Consider the following 19,350-nt stretch of genomic DNA (forward strand, 5'->3'; position numbering starts at 1 on the left):
TGGCTCAGTCGGTTAAATGTCCGACTTCAGCTTAGGTCATGATCTCAGTTTGTGAGTTCAAGCCCCATGTCAGGATCTGTGCTGACAGCTCAGAGCCTGGAGCCTGCTTCAGATTCTGTGTCTCCCTCTTGCTCTCTGCCCCTCCCCCACTTGCACTCTGTCTCTCTCTCTCTCTCAAAAATAAACATTAAAAAATTTAAAAATTAAAAAATAAAAAGAAAGAAATGTGATAGAGAGGGAGCTGTGTGGTAGAGATGGAATGGAAGAGAATTGGATGCATACAACAGGTATTTAAGAAGTAAAATTCCAAAGAACTTGGTTGTTTAGATACAACCAACTTGGATACACAAATGAAAAAGATGACTCAAGTTCCTTATTATCACAACTGAGAAGGTGCTGGAGCCATTCACACAGATAACAAACACTGGAATAAGAGCGGTTTGAATGGAGACATAGGTGTTGAGCTTCAGACCTCACACTCTGGATTTGGCAGGTGAGGCTTTGGAGCATTCGAGATCAACATAGTTCTGAAAACATTGAATTTGAGGAGCCCATAGAGTCACCTATACCTGTAAGATGTTTCAGGTAGGAAGTCCAATACACAGGTAGGCAAAACTATACCTAATCTGATTCTTGTCAGGAAGCCTCATAATCTTCTGAAAACGAGAGAGGATGGAAGGCCTTTGGGGGGCCGCTCTGAGTCCATATCACGTTCCCATCTCCCATTCACCTCCCTGTCTTCCCCTGGAGGCTGTCATGAGATAATTTCCCATCACCTCCAGGGTTCCGTCAAGGTAGGAGTCTTCCTGTCTTGCCCCCCTCAGAATAGACCTCCAGAATACAAACCTACTTAGCTGTAGTCTAATTTTGGCTCCTCAGCAATGGAGTATCCCATTACTCATGGTGTTGGCATCAGCCCATTTTGTTTCAGTACTGGCCTGTGTGGTGTGTTGGACAAGGATTACAGGAAACTAGCACCTTTGGCTGCTCTCTCTCTTTCTGTAATAAACTGTCTCCTTCTAAAAGTAGCTCATTGTATCTTTACTGGTTCAACCAGTAAGGGTTTGGCTTTAGCATTGCCTTTTGACAAAACCAAGAAAAGACATGAGAGTGAATAGATTTGCAAGATATCAGTCAGTTGTTAGGATTTTAGTTTCTGATGTATGACTCAAACATAGAAAAGTGCACATAACTTAGAAGCATAGAGTGGTGATTTTTTACACATGTGTATGCCTGCACCCACTCTGTAGGTCACAACATAGAACATATCCAGCACCTGGCTGATCCAGATGTAAATGTGGTTCTTATCTCTGTCATCACAGATTAGCTATGCTTGGTTTTGAAACTTTATACAAATGGAATCCTACAGCATCGAATCTTTCGTGTCTATATTCTTTCAGTCTACATTATATCAGTGAGGTTTATCCATTTTGTGCCTAGTAGAAGTAATTTGTTATTTCTCATCTTTTATTGTATTCCACTGTATTAAATGTATCACAATTTTTTGGTCCATTCAACTGTGATGGATGTTTTGCTCCCAGCTTTTAGTGATTAAAAACATCATTGTTATAAAGATTCCAGTACATATCTTTTGGTGGGCACAAGTGTTCATTGGATATATATCTGGGAGTGTAACTGGGTAACTAGCTTACTAGGTAAAAGGTTAGATGATAGGTAAATAGATGATGATGTTAGGTAGATAGATTAGATGATAGATAGATAGATAGATAGATATCCTTACTAGGGTCTGTCAAACAGTTTCTCCAAAGTAATTGCATTAATTTACACTTTTACCAACTAAATGTATGGGAGTGCCAGTTATTCCACATTCTTTTCAACACTTGAGATTGTCAGTCTTTTAATTTAAGCCATTCTGATATGAGCATCATGGTATCTTATTTTGGTTTCAATTTGTATTTTCCTGATGAGTACTGATTTTAAACACCTTTTCATATATATATATATATATATATATATATATATATATATATATATATATATTTATTTTTTTTTTTTTTTTAATTTTTAATTTAATTTAATTTAACTTTTCTCAACTTTATTTATTTGAGAGAGACAAAGACAGGCTGAGTGGGGAAGGGGCAGAGAGAGGGGGAGACAGAATCCCAAGCAGGCTCTGTACTGTCAGCAGGGAGCCTGACATGGGACTTGAACTCATGAAACAGTGAGTTCATGACCTGAACCAAAACCAAAAGTCAGACGCTTAACCAGCTGAACCACCCAAGCACCCCTAATTTTTTTTTTACTTTTAGAGAGAAAGAACATGTGAGTTGGGGAGAGGGGTGGGGGATGGGGGTAGAGAGAGAGAGAGAGGAAGGGAGAGGGTGAATTTCAAGCAGATTCCACACTCAGCATGGAGCCCAACACAGGGCTTGATCCCATGACCTTGTGATCATGACCTGAGCAGAAATGAAGAGTTGGATGCTCAACAGACTGAGCCACCCAGGCATGATGTATATATACATCTTTATATACGTATATAAGTATACATAAATATACATATATACGTATATAAAAAAATATATATATATATATTTTTTTTCTTTTGGGTATTCTCTTTTGTGAAGTGCATGTTCAAAGTATTTTGCACATTTTCAATTTAGTTGCCAATCTATATCCTATTATCAGTGTAAGTTACATACACATAACAGACACATGTCTTTTGTTGGATATCTTCTTCCACTCAGTCATTTTCTTCTTTACTTCTTAATGTAATCTTTTTCTGAATAGAGGTTTTTATTCTTAATAAAGTGCAACTCACCAACTTCCACTTATTAAATTGTTTTCTATTTAAAAAACCATTGCCTACTTGAAAGTGGAGAAGTATTAGCTTATGTTTTCTTCCAGAAGATTCATGATTTAATCTTTTGTGTAATAAGTCTATAATCCACCTCTAATTTATTTATGTGTATGGTTTGGGTAGGAATCAGAGTTCATTTTTTCTCCTATATGGATATCTAACTCACCTTCCTATTTAAAAAGACCACTCTTTTCTTACAGAATTGTAGCTGCACAGTGGTCATAAATCTGATATGACCGTCTAGGAATGGCTGTTTCTGGCTCTCTCTTCTGTCCCACTGGTATATGGATATATCCTTGTGCCATGTCATGTTTTCAATAAGCTTCGTAGACATTCAGCAAACTTGTTTGAGTAAAACTTCCAACTTTGTTCTCCTTCCTCAAGATTGTCATGGTTGTTCCAAGTCCTTTGTATTTTCACATACAGTTTGGAATAATCTTGACAATTACTAAAATGAAGAATGTTCTAGGAAACCATTGAATCTTTAGACCAATCTGGGGAGAAGTGATATCTTAAAAATATTGAGTCTACCAATTCATTAAGATGGTAAAGCTCTCAATTTTTAGGTATTCTTTAACTTTTCTTAACAATATTTTGTAGTAAAAATTGAAAAATGTAGACGTCTCTTTCCCTCCCTCCCTTCCTTCCTCCCTCCCTTTCTTCCTTCCTCCCTCCCTCCCTTCCTCCCTTCCTCCCTTCCTCCCTTCCTTCTTTCCTTCCTTCCCTTCCTTCCTTCCTCCTTTATTCCTCCCTTCCTTCTTTTCTGTATATATTTATGTATTTATTTTTGCAATTTTATTGTTTGCTTTTAATGTCAAGGCTGTGCTGGCTTAATAAAAATGGTGAGAAGTATTCTTTTTCTATTCTCTGGCCATGTGTGTTTAAATTTAGTATTGTTTCTTCCTTTATTATTTGGAAACATTATTCAGCAAAACAAACTGGGCCTGGAGTTTTCTTTGTGTGAAGTTTTTAATTATAGATCTACTAGAGAACAATTTGGTTTTTAAATTTTCTACTTATGTCACTTTTGATAAGTTGTGTTTTTGTAGGAATTTGTGTATTTTATCTAATTTTAAAAATTAAAAATTATTTATAAAAGCCCCATATTATTTAAAAAAAATAATGTTTATTTATTTTTTAGAGAGAGATAGTGTGCAAGCAGGGGAGGGGCAGAGAGAGAGGGAGAGAATTTGAAGCAGTCTCCAGGCTCTGAGCTGTCAGCAGAGGGTCGACATGGGGCTTAAACTCACGAATGGGTAGATCATGACCTGAATTGAAGTTGGACACTTAACTGACTGAGCCACTCAGGTGCCACTAACCCTATATTACTTTTTAACATCTGTAGAACCTATATTTTTGTCCTCCTTTTGAGTTCTAAATACAATTAATTTGTGTTTTTGTCCATGATTTTCAAAATCAATCTTCCTAGGGGTTTGTCAATTTTGTTAAACTTACAAAGAACTATTTAAAAAATAATTCTGCTGTCATTTGTGTTATTGTCTTCAGATACAATATATCCCTCTTTTTCCTAGTTGGTATAAAAATTTAGGTTCCAAACTTTATTTCTAAATTGTGAATTCAGAACTAGAAAATTTTTTCTGACTCCTGCTTTAACTGCACCCACAAGTTCTCATATTTTTATTATCATCCAGCTGAAAATACTTTTTAATTCCACTATGAGGTCTTCATTGCACATGAATTATTTAGAAATGTGTTACTTAATTTTCAAACGTTTGATGATTTTCCAATTAACTTTTTTGTTGTTTATTTTCAAGTCACTATTATGTAGTCCAAGGCTTTTCCATACAATTTAAATTCTTTTGTGTTTTGAAGAAATTTCTTTGTGACCAAGCACATGGTCCATTGTGGTCAGTGTTTCATGTGTCATAAAAGAGAATGGTTTTGCTGTTGTTACATGTAATCTTAATTTTTTTTTCTGTCTTAATTAATCATGTTGGTCAAGGGACTCCTGGGCAGCTCCGTCGGTTAACCTTCTGAATGAGGCTCAGGTCATGATCTCACAGCTCATGAGTTCAAGCTCTGCATTGGGCCCTATACTGACAGTTTGGGGCCTGAAGTCTGCTTCAGATTTTGTGTCTCCATCTCTCTCTCTCTCTCTCTCTCTCTCTCTGTCCTTCCCCTGTTTGTGCTCTGTCTCTCTCTCTTTGTCTCTCTATCTCACAAAAATAAACATTAAAAAAAAAATGTTGGTCAGATCTTTCTATATCTTTATGATATTTTTGTCTATTGGATTCTATCAGTGAGAATCCACAGAGAGAAGAGTGTTAAAATATTCAATGATGAGTGAGAAAGCATCTACTTCTTTTTAAAAATTCTACCAATATTTGCTTTGTGTGCTTTGATCTTTGTTATTGGACAAAGTAGAATTGTTATATCTTACTCTTTAATTGAATTTTTAATCATCATCTCTAGTAAAATGTCTTATGCTTTCTTTTTATATTGATATAGGTACATTAATATTCTTTTGGTTAGTAACTGTTTGTGCTTTTATTGATATAATTTTTTTCAACCTTTCTAATGCCCTTATATTTAAAGTGGTGTATTGTGAAGAGTTTATAGTTGCCTTTCTTATCCTGTTGGATAATCTTTACTTTTTTTTTTATTTTTATTTAAAAAAAATTTTTTTAACATTTATTTATTTTTGAGACAGAGAGAGAGAAAGCATGAACAGGGGAGGGTCAGAGGAAGAGGGAGACATAGAATCTGAAACAGGCTCCAGGCTCTGAGCTGTCAGCACAGAGCCCGACGCAGGGCTCGAACCCATAGACCGCAAGATCATGACCTGAGCCTAAGTCGGATGCCTAACCGACTGAGCCCCCCAAGCACCCCTGATAATCTTTACTTTAATATAATTACTGACATAAGTGGATTTAAGTTTATTATCTTGTTTATTTTGTGTGTGTGTGTTATGTCACTCTTGACTGATGCCAAGCATTCTGTTCCCTCCAATTTTTAAGGTGTTGAATGTCAATACTTACTATACACTTGACAGCAGTCACAATAATTGAAATGTCTATTATTCAATCAGGTATGTAAAGCAAGGAGAATCTTTGGGTAAGGGACAAGGCTATAGCAAAAGTGATCTTTGAAGACTGCCTGAGGAGAAGAGAGAGAGCACACATGGGATTTTTGAATAATGTTAGGGGAAGTCTAATTTTCAGGCAGCCTATTCCAGCCTGTTCAAATGGGCATGGCTAGGTGCTGTGCTTGCACCTTATTAAGATATGGCAGAAATGGATGCAAGTTGCATTTCTTGGTCCCCTCCCCCACCCTGTTAAATTCAGGTGACCATGTAACAGTTTTTACATTTACTCAAACCAGTGTTCAATGCCTTGATTAAGTGATTTTATTTAATAGTCTAAGTGTGATTTTTCTGAGAGTGACCCAATTATGTTTCCTTATAATTGGTACCTTCTGTTTTTTCTATTCTATTTATCACTCCTTTCTTTTATTCATTTAGATTAACTAAATATATTTTAATGCTTTTTCCTTTATTAATTATTTAGTTTTATATTATTATAAACTTACATATGCAGCCTTAACTTATTAAAGTTCACCTTAAGTTAGTATTCTTACTACTTCCCCAAAATTCAAGAACTTTATAGCAATATATCTGTAATTTACTTTCCTATCATTTATGTAGTATAATTTACTTTTATATGTCATTAACCCAGAGATATTATTTGTAATTTTGCTATAAACCATTGATATTTTATATGTACCCCTATATTCACATTTTTAGTGCTCTTAATCTTTTTCCAGTTCTGTACTTCCATCTGGAATCATTTTTCTTTGACTAGAAGAACTTTCTTTAATATATCTTATAGTTCCAATTGTCTAGAGAAAAAAATTCTCATTTTTTTTTTTGTCTGAAAATGTCTTTGTATTTGTCTTGAATTTGATTTCTATTTCACTGCCATTTTCTCATAGAATTTTACTTTTAGTTTTTACTTAAGCACTTTAAAGGTGTCATTCCATTGTCTTCTGGCTTTCATGATTCCCATTGGAATGTCAGCCATAAATTTTATTGTCGCTCATTTGAATGTAATGTCTTTTTTCTCAGGCTACTCTAAAGATTTTTTCTTTGTTTTTGGTTTTTAGAAGTTTGACCTATGATGCGCCTAAGGGTGGTTTCTTTATATGTATTCTACTTAGGACCCATTAAGTTTTTTGAGTCTCCTTGTTTGTGTCTTCAATCATTTTGAAAACCTCAGCAATTATCACTTCAAATATTTCCTTCAATCTGCTCATTCTTTATCCCCTCCTGGAATTCTACCCACACTCATGAAAAAACTTTTTACTGAACCCTACATTTCTCTTATGCTTTCTCTATTTGCTCCATCCATTCTTCCTACCTCCACCCTACTGAACTCTGTGCTTCCCTTTACTTTTTATGGATTCATCTTTGAGTTCATTAATCTTGTCTTTGTTGTTTCTTGTCTTAATTTAAACCCATCCAAGAAGATCTTAAATTTGAATGCTGCATTTTATATTTCTAGGCCATCCATTTGATTCTTTTTTATGAATTACAATCTTCTGTTGAAATTCTTCTTTTTTAATAAAAAAATTTGTTAATGTTTATTCATTTTCAAAAGCAAGAGAGACAGAGCACGAGTGGGAGAGGGGCAGAGAGAAAGGGAGACAGAATTCGAAGCAGACTCCAGGCTCTGAGCTGTCAGCACAGAGCCTGATGCAGGGCTCGAACCCAGGAACTGCGAGATCATGACCTGAGCCAAAGTCAGGCACTCAACTGACTGAGCCACCCATGTGTCCCCAGATGTCATCTTTAACCAGGAAGTATATCCTCTTGTTTTCCTGTTAGATAGATAAGGTAATGAAGTAATCACCTTGTCACAGTCATAGATTAAGCTCACACAGGGCTGCTTACTAGTCTTAGCATGACTAACTTCATCTTTTAACCAACATTCTTTTAGAGAAGGAGAGGTGAGTGGCCCTTCTGAGGTTTTTATTAAGAGCCTGGCAAATTTCTGCCTCTTCAGCCCTGGAATACTCCAGAGAATTCAATTCTTTACTTCAAAAGTTGTAGACTTAGCTCTTTTGTCTCTTACTTCCTTCTCCAATACCCTAATTTCCCTCCAACTCTCCCTAACAACTCTGAAATCTAGTACACTGGTAAATATTTGAGGAGGAAATAACCCACTTCCCTCTAGCAGAAATTTCTCCCTTTGTTTTGATCATGAATATGCAGTTTGGGCAGGGATTGGTAGAGTTGCCTCATCTCTGCTTCATGGAACATCAAGTGAGGGTGCTCCAACTGGGTTTGGAAGGACCCAGTTCCATGATGGCCCACTCATATGTCTAACAAGTTTCTGCTGTCAACTGAGACTTACCTGGGGCTATTGACAGATTTCTCTCTTTCATGGATCTGTTTGGATATTCTCACAGCATGGCATCTGGATTCTAAGAGGCAGGAAATGGAGCTGCAAATTTCTTAATGCCTGGCTTAGAATTTATCATAACATCACTTCCATACCATTTTATTCATCAAAGCAGGCAGATAGCTTGCCCAGACTCAAAAGTAGGGGACAGCAATCCCAACTGTCAATTGTAGAAATGTCTAAGAAATTGTGACCATCTTTAGTTTATCATATCCATGCCTTCCTATAACTTGATACATATCTTGTGGTATTTGGATGTAAAAAGGTCATACTTTTGGATCTCCTAAGTTTCTAATATGGTATTTATGAGAACCTCAGTAGGTTTTCTTTCCTTTATTAGAGTGCCTCTGAGTGAGTGATTTTAAATGTAACCCTCAGTGTTGAACCCAAGACTGACAATGTTCCTAGAAATGAAATTACTAGGGATCATATTCACCTCTGAGTGGCTTTACCTTGGCTATAATTCAAGTCCATCTTTGCTACATCCATATCTCTTCAAAATTAAAGAAACAGAGATAATGATCAGAGTGAGAAACAATAGCCAGAGGGCTAGGAAGAAGACCAGAAGAGTGCAATGCACAGAAACTAAGGCTGAGTGTTGAATAGGTGAAAGTGGTCTACCATGTCACAGAGAGGATGGTAAGATAAAGAATGAAAGCTTGCACTGGATATAGAGACAGGAAGATGAGCCTCAAGAAGCGTTTTGATGCGAGGATGGGTATAGCAGCCTGAAGGTCATGGATTAAGGAGTGAATAGGTGATTGATTAAGTGAAAACAATGTGAGTGGACAACTCTTTCAATGGATCTTGTTATGAAGATAAAGAGACAGATGATAGGAAGAAAAGGATGAGATTGAGTGACAGTTGAATTTTGAGTTAAATATAGGATAAGCTTGAATCTGTTCTAATGTTAGTAAAAAGATGCCAATAATAAGTGGCTAAAGTATAGGGGTCAAAAGGGATAATTGACGAATAACAAAGTCTCCTGAGAAGCAATGAGAGATTTGATGCAGAGCAGAGGTAGAGAAATTAGCCCTAGGCTAGGATTAACATTATGGGAGTGATGAAGAGGTGGGTAAATTCTCTTCTTCTATTCAATCAAGAAGCAAAAAGTAAAAAGTATATGCCCATGCAGCTAAGTTTTAGGTAGGGTAGCAAAGAATGAAGGGAATTTCCGTAAAATGGATTCCATTTTATGAGCTTAGTTCCCTGTGAAAAGTATAAGAAGGTATTCCAGGGTAGAATATTTGAGGATAGATGAGGTTTGAAATAACCACTGTGGGGAATAAGACAGAGAGAGATAGAAAGATTACTGGGCAGCTTTAAGTCTAATTGAGGTCATAAATCATCATCACGAATCTGAGAGGTTTGTGATATAAGGAAACATAGAAGTTAAACAGTTAAGTTGATTTCAAGTTGGAGTTTTATGGGGCATTTGTAATGGAAGAACAATAGATCAAGGAAACTGAGAATTTTGGCAAGAGAGTCATTGAAACAATGGTGCAAAAAAATCTAGGTTTGAAGGATATAACATTGAGATAAAGTGGTTGAATGGAATAAATTAGAGCAATTATAGATGCTTGGGTGAGGTCAAAGATCCAGGGTAGTGAAAGTAAAGATTTAGGGCAGCCAGAGAGTAAGATGTAGGAAGTTAAGCTTTCAGAGGTGTTAGGGCTCTGAGTGATGGCAGAATGCATACAGCAATCACCAGAAGTGAAGGGGTGGTAAAAAGCTATTGATTCTAAAGGACTCAGAGCTTCAAGGTTTGGTTGCTAAAGTAGCTGTACAAATGAAATCATATAAAATGCTGACAGAATTAGAGTGTTGGTGAAGACCTGGTGATGAAGTTTTGGGGGAACGGTGAGGTTCGTGAGGTCCAAAGCCAATGACCAAGAAAGAATTCTCAAAGACATCTTTGGTGCAAAAAGGTGATTTTATTAAAGCATGGGGACAGGACCCCTGGGCAGCACTGGGGTTGTGGGGGGTGACTGTTTTATGGAGTCAGGGGACATAAAGTCAAGAGGGAGTTTCCAAAGAAACTTTCACATGCTAAAGATGACTTACTGGAAGCCTAGCTATTGTCAAGTTAAGGTTGTTTTTCCCTCTGGCAAAGTATTAACATTAAGACAGTATGGGGGGGGGGGGCGGGTGGTGCTGGGTGGCTCAGCTATGCCTCAGACTTGGGCTCAGGTGGTGATCTCATGGTTTGTGAGTTCAAGTCCCATATCAGGCTCTGTGCTGACAGCTCAGAGCCTGAAGCCTGCTTCAGATTCTTTGTCTCCCTCTCGCTCTCTCTTTCTGCACCCCCCCCCCCACTCACACTCTGTGTCTCCCTCTCTCTCTCAAAAATAAATAAACATTAAAAAAGGAAAAAAAAAGATAGTAGGGAGTTCCTGGACTTTAGGCTATGATGGGATTGCCTTTTTCTGGTAAACTGGTGAAGACTCTTATCAGTTTAACTTTTTTTGTTGTTCTTTCCTGTTTTGGGGTAGCCTGGAGTGTCCAAGGAATATCATACATGTCCCACCTGGGGAGGGAGGGTGTACTAACTTGTGCTTTTCTCCTCAGCTTGCCTCCTACTCCCTCATCACTGGGACAAGATCCCCAAGTATATGATTGAGACCCTGTCTGGGGAGTGGATAACTTCAACTGCAGAAAGAGCAGATGGAAACTGGCATAGATGAGGCATGCACTTACTTTCACAGAGCAGGAGAGAGGACCAGCATGGTGCTGGACATGGCATTGGGTCTCCAGAAGGATGAGGACTCCATCTTCCAAGACCATGGTCCATGGAATGAGGGCCAATGAGCACCATCCTTTTAAGGGGGCCACAGGCAACAGGAATCCTTATGGATAAACCAGGTATTTTTGTCACAAAGAGAAGTTCTTCCTGATACTGCTGTCTGCTCTTTGCTATCATGGGGAATAGATGGGCATTTGCTGAGACAATAAGCTGTTTCCAGATATGTGCTTGTGACAGCTCACCTGACCAAGGGGAAGAATGACCACATCAATCCCTCTCCAAGCCCCTTCCCCCTTCAGAAGATTGCAAGGAGCTCCCCAGATACTAGAGCCTGGAGATTGTTCATTCAGACAGGGCTGCATTCAGGGGAGTGGTATCCTTGCCTGGACAACCAACAGCTTCTCCCATGTACTGTTCTCATTCTTTGCTAAAGCATCATGACATTAATTGTGATGGGCTAGTGCAGAACAGACAAAGACTTCATACATAGATGGACATTCACATCATGAAAGACCATTAACTCACTGTCATTGTCAGTGTCAAAAATTAATTTTGATCCTGAAACAGAAAAATGAGGCAAATACTGAGTCATCCCATGTTCTGCTAATAGCTTCAATGGGGCAAACTGACCAGAGCATGTTAGCAGTGGTTGTGACCAGTTCATACGCAGGTGATGTGGTTTCTGCAAAAACAGAGTGAACCTCTCTTGAAATTAACATGTGCATTTGAATGCCATGCATTTTATAGGTTTGTTTCTACTTCATTTGCATATTTTTTTCTTTTCTTTTTTTTGAAGCTATAAGTATATTAGTGTTTGTACATAGTTAAGTAACACTATAATTCAATACTAGCATATCTACACATTATTCTATTTTGAAAAAGAGTGATACAAAGAAAGCCAAATGACACAGAAGTCTCAGCTGAAGTTCAATGACAGTGATTGTACTAGGCCAAGCTTTGCAGTTCCTCTACATTTGCTTACAAGGCTTGAAGATGAGATCATAGGTCTTTAGAGTCTTTGCTCCAAAATGCCTGGGAAAGAAGAGCTCAGTTTTGCAAACATTGTCTGCGTTGCTTTAGCTTACTAAAGAAGTGGGTGGGGGAAGGAGGGAAGAGATACTTCCATTTATGTCTAGGGGTACCCTAGGGAACATGTGTATGGAATTACACTGTCTCTTACAAGCACTTTCAGTTTGCTATGCCTGCAATTCAAGGATTGCAGAATGCAAGATACCCTATACTATCAAGATGGCCTCAACTCAAAGTGCTTGGAAATGCCACTTGTAATCTTAAAACAAAACCCACCTTCCCTCTTCAAGAACAGTCAGCAGTTTAATTATGCTAAGTACTTTTCACCCCAGGAGGCTTAAGGTTGCTGTATTAAGCAACAGAACAGCATTCTTTTGAGGCTTAAGGCTATACATTTAGAAAGCTGGTAAGTGTCTCACATCAGAAAGCCTCAAGTCTTTTAGATAATTTCCAAGGATTGCATTTTACAAACTCACCTTCCAATTCAAGCCAAGAGATGCCAGAACACCCTAGCTTTTTATAAGTGATCCTTGGCCTTGCAAAGTTTTCCTAGATAAATATGGATGGAGACTTTTAAAACCAACAAAGACAAACATTTGGTTGCACATGTAAATGCAATTATTCAAGCTGTAAATTAAATTCAATTACGGACAGAGAGTAGTATCTTAAGCCTCATGCTAATTATACTTGTGAGTTTCAACTCATTAAACTCGGATAATGCTCAGAAAGAAGGAATCTGGCGGCAGCAAGTCATGCATCCCCCCAGCCTGTCCCCTCTGTGGCTTTCATCACTGTAGTTGGGCATGTTGGCAAAACCAATTCACATCCAAAGAGTCTAAGAAAAAGTAGAGACATCCAGGGTGTGACAACGGACAGTGTAGCCAAGAATAGACAGCTAATGTGCACCCTACAAAGCTATTGAAAAAATGTTGCTTTGGGGGCACAAAAAAGCAGATGAGGGCTTCCAAGAAAAATGCTAGCACTGGGAGGTGATGAATCTTTCCTCACATCTGACCATCCCCGCCCCCAGGGCAAGAGTCCAAAGCCAGACAGATTCCATTCCTCCTCTCCTTGGAGGGGGCAATTCAGCTCTTAGCTGGGCTCTCCTCAGGAAACAGCGCTGACTCAGCCACAGTGGGAAGTGTGTTCAGCCCTCATGTTTGGTAACTGGGACCTTGTCACCCCTTCAACGTTTCTCCTCTTTTTTGCTGTTTACTCTCACCCCAACTTTGACCCCTTGGTGACCGAGATATCTGATAAGAGCATTCACAGGAAGAGGATGACAGTATGCTAACCCAGCCAGGAATGTTTGCATTTTTTAAAAGCCTCATGGGGAGCACAACTTCAGCACAGAGAACAAATTGCTGATGTTGAAATTTCAAGTATTAATCAAGGAGATGTGTGGAGAGAGGAAGCCTTTCCTACAACCTTCAAATCACATTCAGTGGGTCATTCCTGACAACAGGCCAGCCCTGATCACAGGGATTGGATTGTTCAAGTGATGTTGATGGAGTGGCTTCTGAAAACCAGGCATTCTACTAGGTTCCTGCTCTGGAGACGATCTTATAAGAGAAAGACGGGCATGTAAGTCTTGAAGAGAAGACATGGCTGAGAATCCAAATTCACTTTTATCCAATGGATGTTGTCATATCCTTATATGTCTGAGAAAAATCTCAGAGATTCTTCATGGTGTTTTGAAGACTTGGCACTGTGTCACCGTATCTGTTATGTATTGCCACATAACAAACCACCCCAAAACATAGTAGCTTAAAACAACAACCACTTATCTGGCTCATTATTCTACTAAGCAGTTCTTTTATGGGCCCCAGTGGTCTCTGCTGGGTTTGCTCATGTGTCTGTGCTCACTTGGTAAGCTGGTAGGAAACTGGCTAGTACCAATGGTCTTCCTCACATGGTTGACAGTTGGCTGGATATTGACTGGGGCAACAGGGTGACTGGGCCACGTGCCTCTCATCATCCATCAGGCTAGCTTGGGCTCTTTAGCATGGCAGGAGCAGGGTTCCAAGAATAGCTTGAGGGCAAGCCCAATGTGGGGGAAAAAAAAAACTCTTTTCAAATTTCTGCTTGTGTCAGATTTGTTGCTGTCCCATTGGCTCCGGCAAATTACACAGCCCGGCCAGACTCATGGTCAGAGGGGTCTAGTCAAAGATCCAGATACTTGTGCATTTCTGCTCCTTAAACTGACATAATTCTCAGAAGGAAGGAATCTGGCAGCAGCAAAAGGGACCGTTACTGGAAAATCAACCCAAAGTACATATTATATATATAAGGTTTTAAGCAAAGAAATAAAAACTAAAACTTCTGCCTTTTAAATCAGGGTTTTACAGACATTTGAATTCTAGGGACTAACAGTATTTAAAAACAAATAGGAAGATGGGAGTGAAACATAAGATTGTTGAGATTTTTAATTCTGCTGGCTAGAAATACTAAATAACCACCTACCATCCCCATTATTTTGATAAAAGAAAGGACATTTCAATACCAAAGTAAGAGCAAGACATAATTTTAGAATACACTAGTTCTCTAAATAGAATAAATTAGGTTTTATGAAAAGCTATCTACATTGCCTTCATTTTTCTCATTTCACTGAAGATCAATGGAAACCTCAATTAGAATGGCTCTCGTTAGGTGACTGACATGTGGGAGCCACTGGGCTAGAGAAAGATAATAGGCAGGCAGGGTCTACTGATGAGTCGTCATTAAGAGTGTACTAAGTGTGCAGGCTAGCCCTGCCTCATGTGCCATCAGGGGTGTGACAAGGGTAAGACAGCAATTTTCCTCAAAACGCTGCAGTCCAGCCTGCAAGTAAAGAATTACTTGAATTAACATAAATGGTCAAAAATTTGGAAACAGAAATTCTGAGTGCAGAAAAGAATTATAAAAATAGCAGATGAGGCCAGACTATGACTGTGGTACCAGCCATAACAGAGAAGGCAAGAGAGAAGAACCATCATGCTAATTCATTTAATGCTAAATTCCTTAATCCCAATTCAAATGAAGGCTTCCTCCAATCACCTGGAAGACTATTTTCTGAGGTATCTCCAGTATTCTAACTTGTCAGTTTAGATTGCAGATCTCCAGGGCAGAAATATGTCTACTTCTAAACCAGAAAGAGCAGTGGCCTGGGTTGCACTGCTGTCCTCCAAACAAGCGTCATTTTTGCATATTTGGATTTGCTGATCACGTTGAAATGGAGAATGAGGAACTAGAGCTCCCAAATTCATTGCTTTTCAAGATTCTTCAAATCTTTCTGCAGAAGTGATGCCAGTTGAGATGGCACATGCTTGCAAGAAACTTACCATTCATCCTCTTTTTAAGATCCATAGATATTTTTTCTAGTGATCCCAAGAGTAGGTGAGCCCAGAGTGGTTTTGCCTAAATTGGGGAGGTATTTTCCTAATTTCTTGTTTGCATTTCTGCTACTCAGCACAGCGGATTTGGGGTAGGGGAGGGCTCTTCCTTGAACATCAGCCCACCAGAAGCTGAAGAGCAACCACTGCTAAATTTTGGCCACTAAATTGTTACTCAGTGTCATCCTGCATTCAAATAAGATGCCTTCTGTAGGAAACCACCTTTTGGGAGAAATCTAATTTTAGAAGGACTATAATGCAAAAACATTCAGTGCATAATAAAACTTCAGATCCCATTATTTTCTTCCTTTCCATAAATATCATTTTTTTTCAAACCTTGTCTCTTAATCCAAACAAGGCACAACAGCTAACCTCCTTTACTATATCTAAGCAAATGGATCTTTGCTACTCAGAATGCTTTTGATTTTAGCACCATGGATTTTAGAAAGATCTAGCAAGTTTCAAAGCATGTCTCCTTCATTCTCATCGCTGACAGAAAAAATATGTGCATTTGAGCTGTGATGATCTAGTCAAGTTCACCACTTTTTAGACTAGAAAACTCAGATTCGAACATCTAATGTGAAAATTAGAATCCAGGTCTTTGGAATATCAACACATTATTCTTTGAAATTTCCTCTTGATACTAGGCTCTGCCTGAGGAAGAAGTCCTGGCAGAAATTAAATGATGTATTTCCACTTATTCTGTAAGCCTCAGAAAACACTCTCAGAACCAGAGCCATATTCCTCCTCCATAAACTATGCATCTTGTTCACCTCTCCTAGTCCATTCACCCAGAAGCAACTTGTCTCCACAATCACGAATGAACAAAACCTGACTCCTGGCAGCACTATTTCAATTCATGAACTCAGGATTTTATGAGGAAGAGTCATGAATTTAAACAACATGTTACCTCAGTAATTTGAAAACCTAATTAAAGGGATTACCTTTTCAAAGTACTGTGCTCTAAGTTGCCCAGTATGTCTGTCACTCTTATGAGTCATGTGGCCCACCTGTCTAGCTCTGTTAAACCACCACCATATACCATTTTCAGATAAGCAGAGAATACTCACTGCTAGAGGTTTGCATTAAACATCAAAAGATCATTTAGTCCCTGTTAGCCTTTAGCAGGAATACCATAGACACTAACAGATGGCCTTTGTTACTCTTCAGAGTGACTAACTTTCTGTAGAGGTCACCATGATCAGAAGGTATAAAAACAGTCTCTTCTCACGTGATTACCGACCTTCTCCCTCCACTGGTCTCCTATGGTACTCAAATCACACTTCAGTTTTAACACTTAGAAAACTTTGCCTGAGCATATTTTTTTAGGAGGATATTGGATGAGAATCCAAATTTCTCCTTACCTACAATTTTCATAACAGTGACCAAATAAAATGGTTACTTTCAATTCTGGAATGAGTGTTCAGTTTTCCCACATCTGTCTATAATTATTATATCAAAACTTGGACATGTGGACTTTCCATAGATCAGTGGAACCCAAGGGCTTCATAGGGCATGATGGTGCATTGAAAGAGAGTGATACTGTGAGTTGCTTTTTAACACTTGTAAGAAACATTAACCATTGCTTCCTGTGAGTCCATTGCCGCTCTCTATCTTGTGTCAGATCTGGCAATGGTTCAAGGGAACTTCAGTTTCCACTTGTGGGGATTTGCCTATCAGTTTAAAACCTAGAGTAAAGACTCTCCTTTGAAACAAATCCAAATTCACTGCGTTTTGAAATAGAGCAACTTTTACTACATATTTGCCTTTAAAAACACATTTGCTGATCTGTTGGTCACATGGTTCATCTGCAATGGCTTTTGTGGATCTTCTGTATAATTGGCAAAGATCGAGGAAAAAGAATGATTTCTCCCGCACTATTAGGTCCCTGCCAGGTTGACAGCTGTCTCCTGTTTCTTTTGACCACTCTTGCTCCCAACATTACCTGCAGCAGATAGGTAAAACAAGGGGTCGCAGACATTTCACCTCTTAGTTAAGTGTCCTATTGGCCATTGTAAACAGATACCTCAAATTGTACTGAGTCTAGAAGTCCAGAGATAGTTTCTTGGTGTTTTAGGAGATCATTCAGATGATACAAATTAAGTCACAGCTAGGACAGTGCTGGGTCAGAATGTGACTTGGACATATGTGATGGGGAAAATGTTAAAGAAGGGGAAGCATGGAACTAAGCCTTCAGTAAAGAAATACAGAATGTGTAAAGGCATGGGCTGTGTGGTAAATGAAGATGGGATGGATGGAATGGATATGAAGAATTTTCCAAAAAAAAAAAAAAAAAAGAAGGAAAATACAATTAGGTTAAAGGAACAGGGCTTTGGGAGAGGTTCTGTATGTGATCCTATGTTTCTTATGAAACATAGTAGAAAAGTAGAAGAAAGTAGAAAAAAGAATTTATTGAATAAGTGAAACTAGGCAAACACATTTTTGTCAGCAAAAAAAAAAAAAAAAAAAATACATGCCTCAGTCAGCAGGACACTCAGAGTCTCAGGAATAGTAAAGAGGAAGAAACCATAGAGTTTTGACGTCTTTGTAAAGAGGAACTGGAGTGGGGTTTAGTAGGAAATTTGTAGAGCAGGCACAAAATAAATCACCAGGAAGAATGTGAGTAGCGGACCATAAGGATGCACTGAGTCTTTATGCCAGAAAGCATTTTGGCCTGTTACCTATCTAGTGGTCCTTGGGGACATGTTTACCACCACCATAAATAAACCAAGTCTTTGAAGACTCTCATTGACTCAGCTGTCTGCTTGATAGGTCCTCTGAGTGAAGGACAACAAAGCTCATGTCCAGGAAGCTTCCAGAGTTGGCCAAGTTGATGAAGAACCAGAAGAGGCAGGCTGCTCCCTCACTTACTGTTTTTCATCCCTCTCCCTTCATATAGAGGCTTTGGGGCTTGCATTCCATGAGAGGGCATCAGTAACATGTCTCATCCTTATTTGTTTGTTTGTTTTAATTGAAGTATAGTAGACATACAACAATATATTAGTTACAGTTGTACAATACAGTGATTTGACAAGTTTGTACATTGTGAAATGCTTACTACATTAAGTATAGTTACAATTTGTAGAAAGGACAAGTGTTGGTGAGGATGTGGAGAACAGGAAACTCATGCACCGTTGGTGGAAATGTAATTGGTACAGCAATTACAGAAAAGAGTATGGATGTTCCTCAAAAAATTAAAAATTAAAAATAGAAATACCATATAATCCAGTAATTCCACTCTTAGTATTTACCCAAGGAAAATCAAAACACTAATTCAAAATGTCATATGCACCTCTATGTTTATTGCAGCGTTATTTACAATAGCCAATATATAGAAACAACCTAAATGATGTCCATCAATAGATGAATATATAAATGGGATATTACTCAACCTTAAAAGAGAGTGTAATCTTGCCATTCATGACAACATGAATGGCCTAGAACGTATTATGTTAAATGAAATAAGTCAGACGGGAAAAAACAAATACCATATGATTTCACTGATCCGTGCAATCTGAAAAAACAAGACGGGTGCCTGGGTGGCTCAGTTGGTTAAGAGTCCAACTTCAGCTCAGGTCATGATCTCTTGGTTTGTGAATCTGAGCCCCACATCGGGCTCTGTGCTGACAGCTCAGAGCCTGGAGCCTGCTTTGGATTCTGTGTCTCCCTCTCTGTCTGCCGCTCCCCCCACTTATGCTCTCTGTCTCTGTCTCTCAAAAATGAATAAAAAAATTTAAAAAAATTAAAAAACAAGACAAACAAAAAAAATAAACAGAAGCAGACTCATAAATACAGAGAACAAGGTAGTGATTGCCAGAGGGAAAGAGTGTCAGGGGTGGTGATAAGTGAAAAAGGTGATGGGGATTAAGAGGTACAAACTTTCATTCTTGGTTTTTGAACCAAAAGACCCACCTTTCTCCCAAACTGAGTAAAAGAATGAAATAACAAACCCAGTCATACCAAGGAATA

The 19,350-nt window shown here is 38.4% G+C and overlaps 2 protein-coding genes across 6 annotated transcripts in view; both read right to left on the minus strand.

Annotated features, from left to right (window-relative positions):
• NRP1 (neuropilin 1) overlaps positions 1-19,350 on the minus strand; it is a 503,454-nt gene that overhangs the window by 395,461 nt on the left and 88,643 nt on the right. The gene's annotated exons all lie outside the window — the stretch shown is intronic.
• Positions 17,132-19,350, minus strand: part of LOC144616831 (uncharacterized) — a 35,541-nt gene continuing 33,322 nt past the window's right edge. For all 5 annotated transcript variants that reach the window (XR_013556570.2, XM_078449203.1, XM_078449199.1 and 2 more), the window contains one exon: positions 17,132-17,326. Coding sequence is in view for 4 of the 5 variants with exons in the window: in XM_078449199.1 (XP_078305325.1) it covers positions 17,186-17,326 (141 nt within the window). In the remaining variant the exon portion in view is untranslated. The remainder of the gene's footprint in view (positions 17,327-19,350) is intronic.

The sequence above is a fragment of the Panthera onca genome, chromosome B4 (assembly GCF_046562875.1).
Source record: "Panthera onca isolate mPanOnc1 chromosome B4, mPanOnc1 haplotype 2, whole genome shotgun sequence".
NCBI classification, from domain to species: domain Eukaryota; kingdom Metazoa; phylum Chordata; class Mammalia; order Carnivora; family Felidae; genus Panthera; species Panthera onca.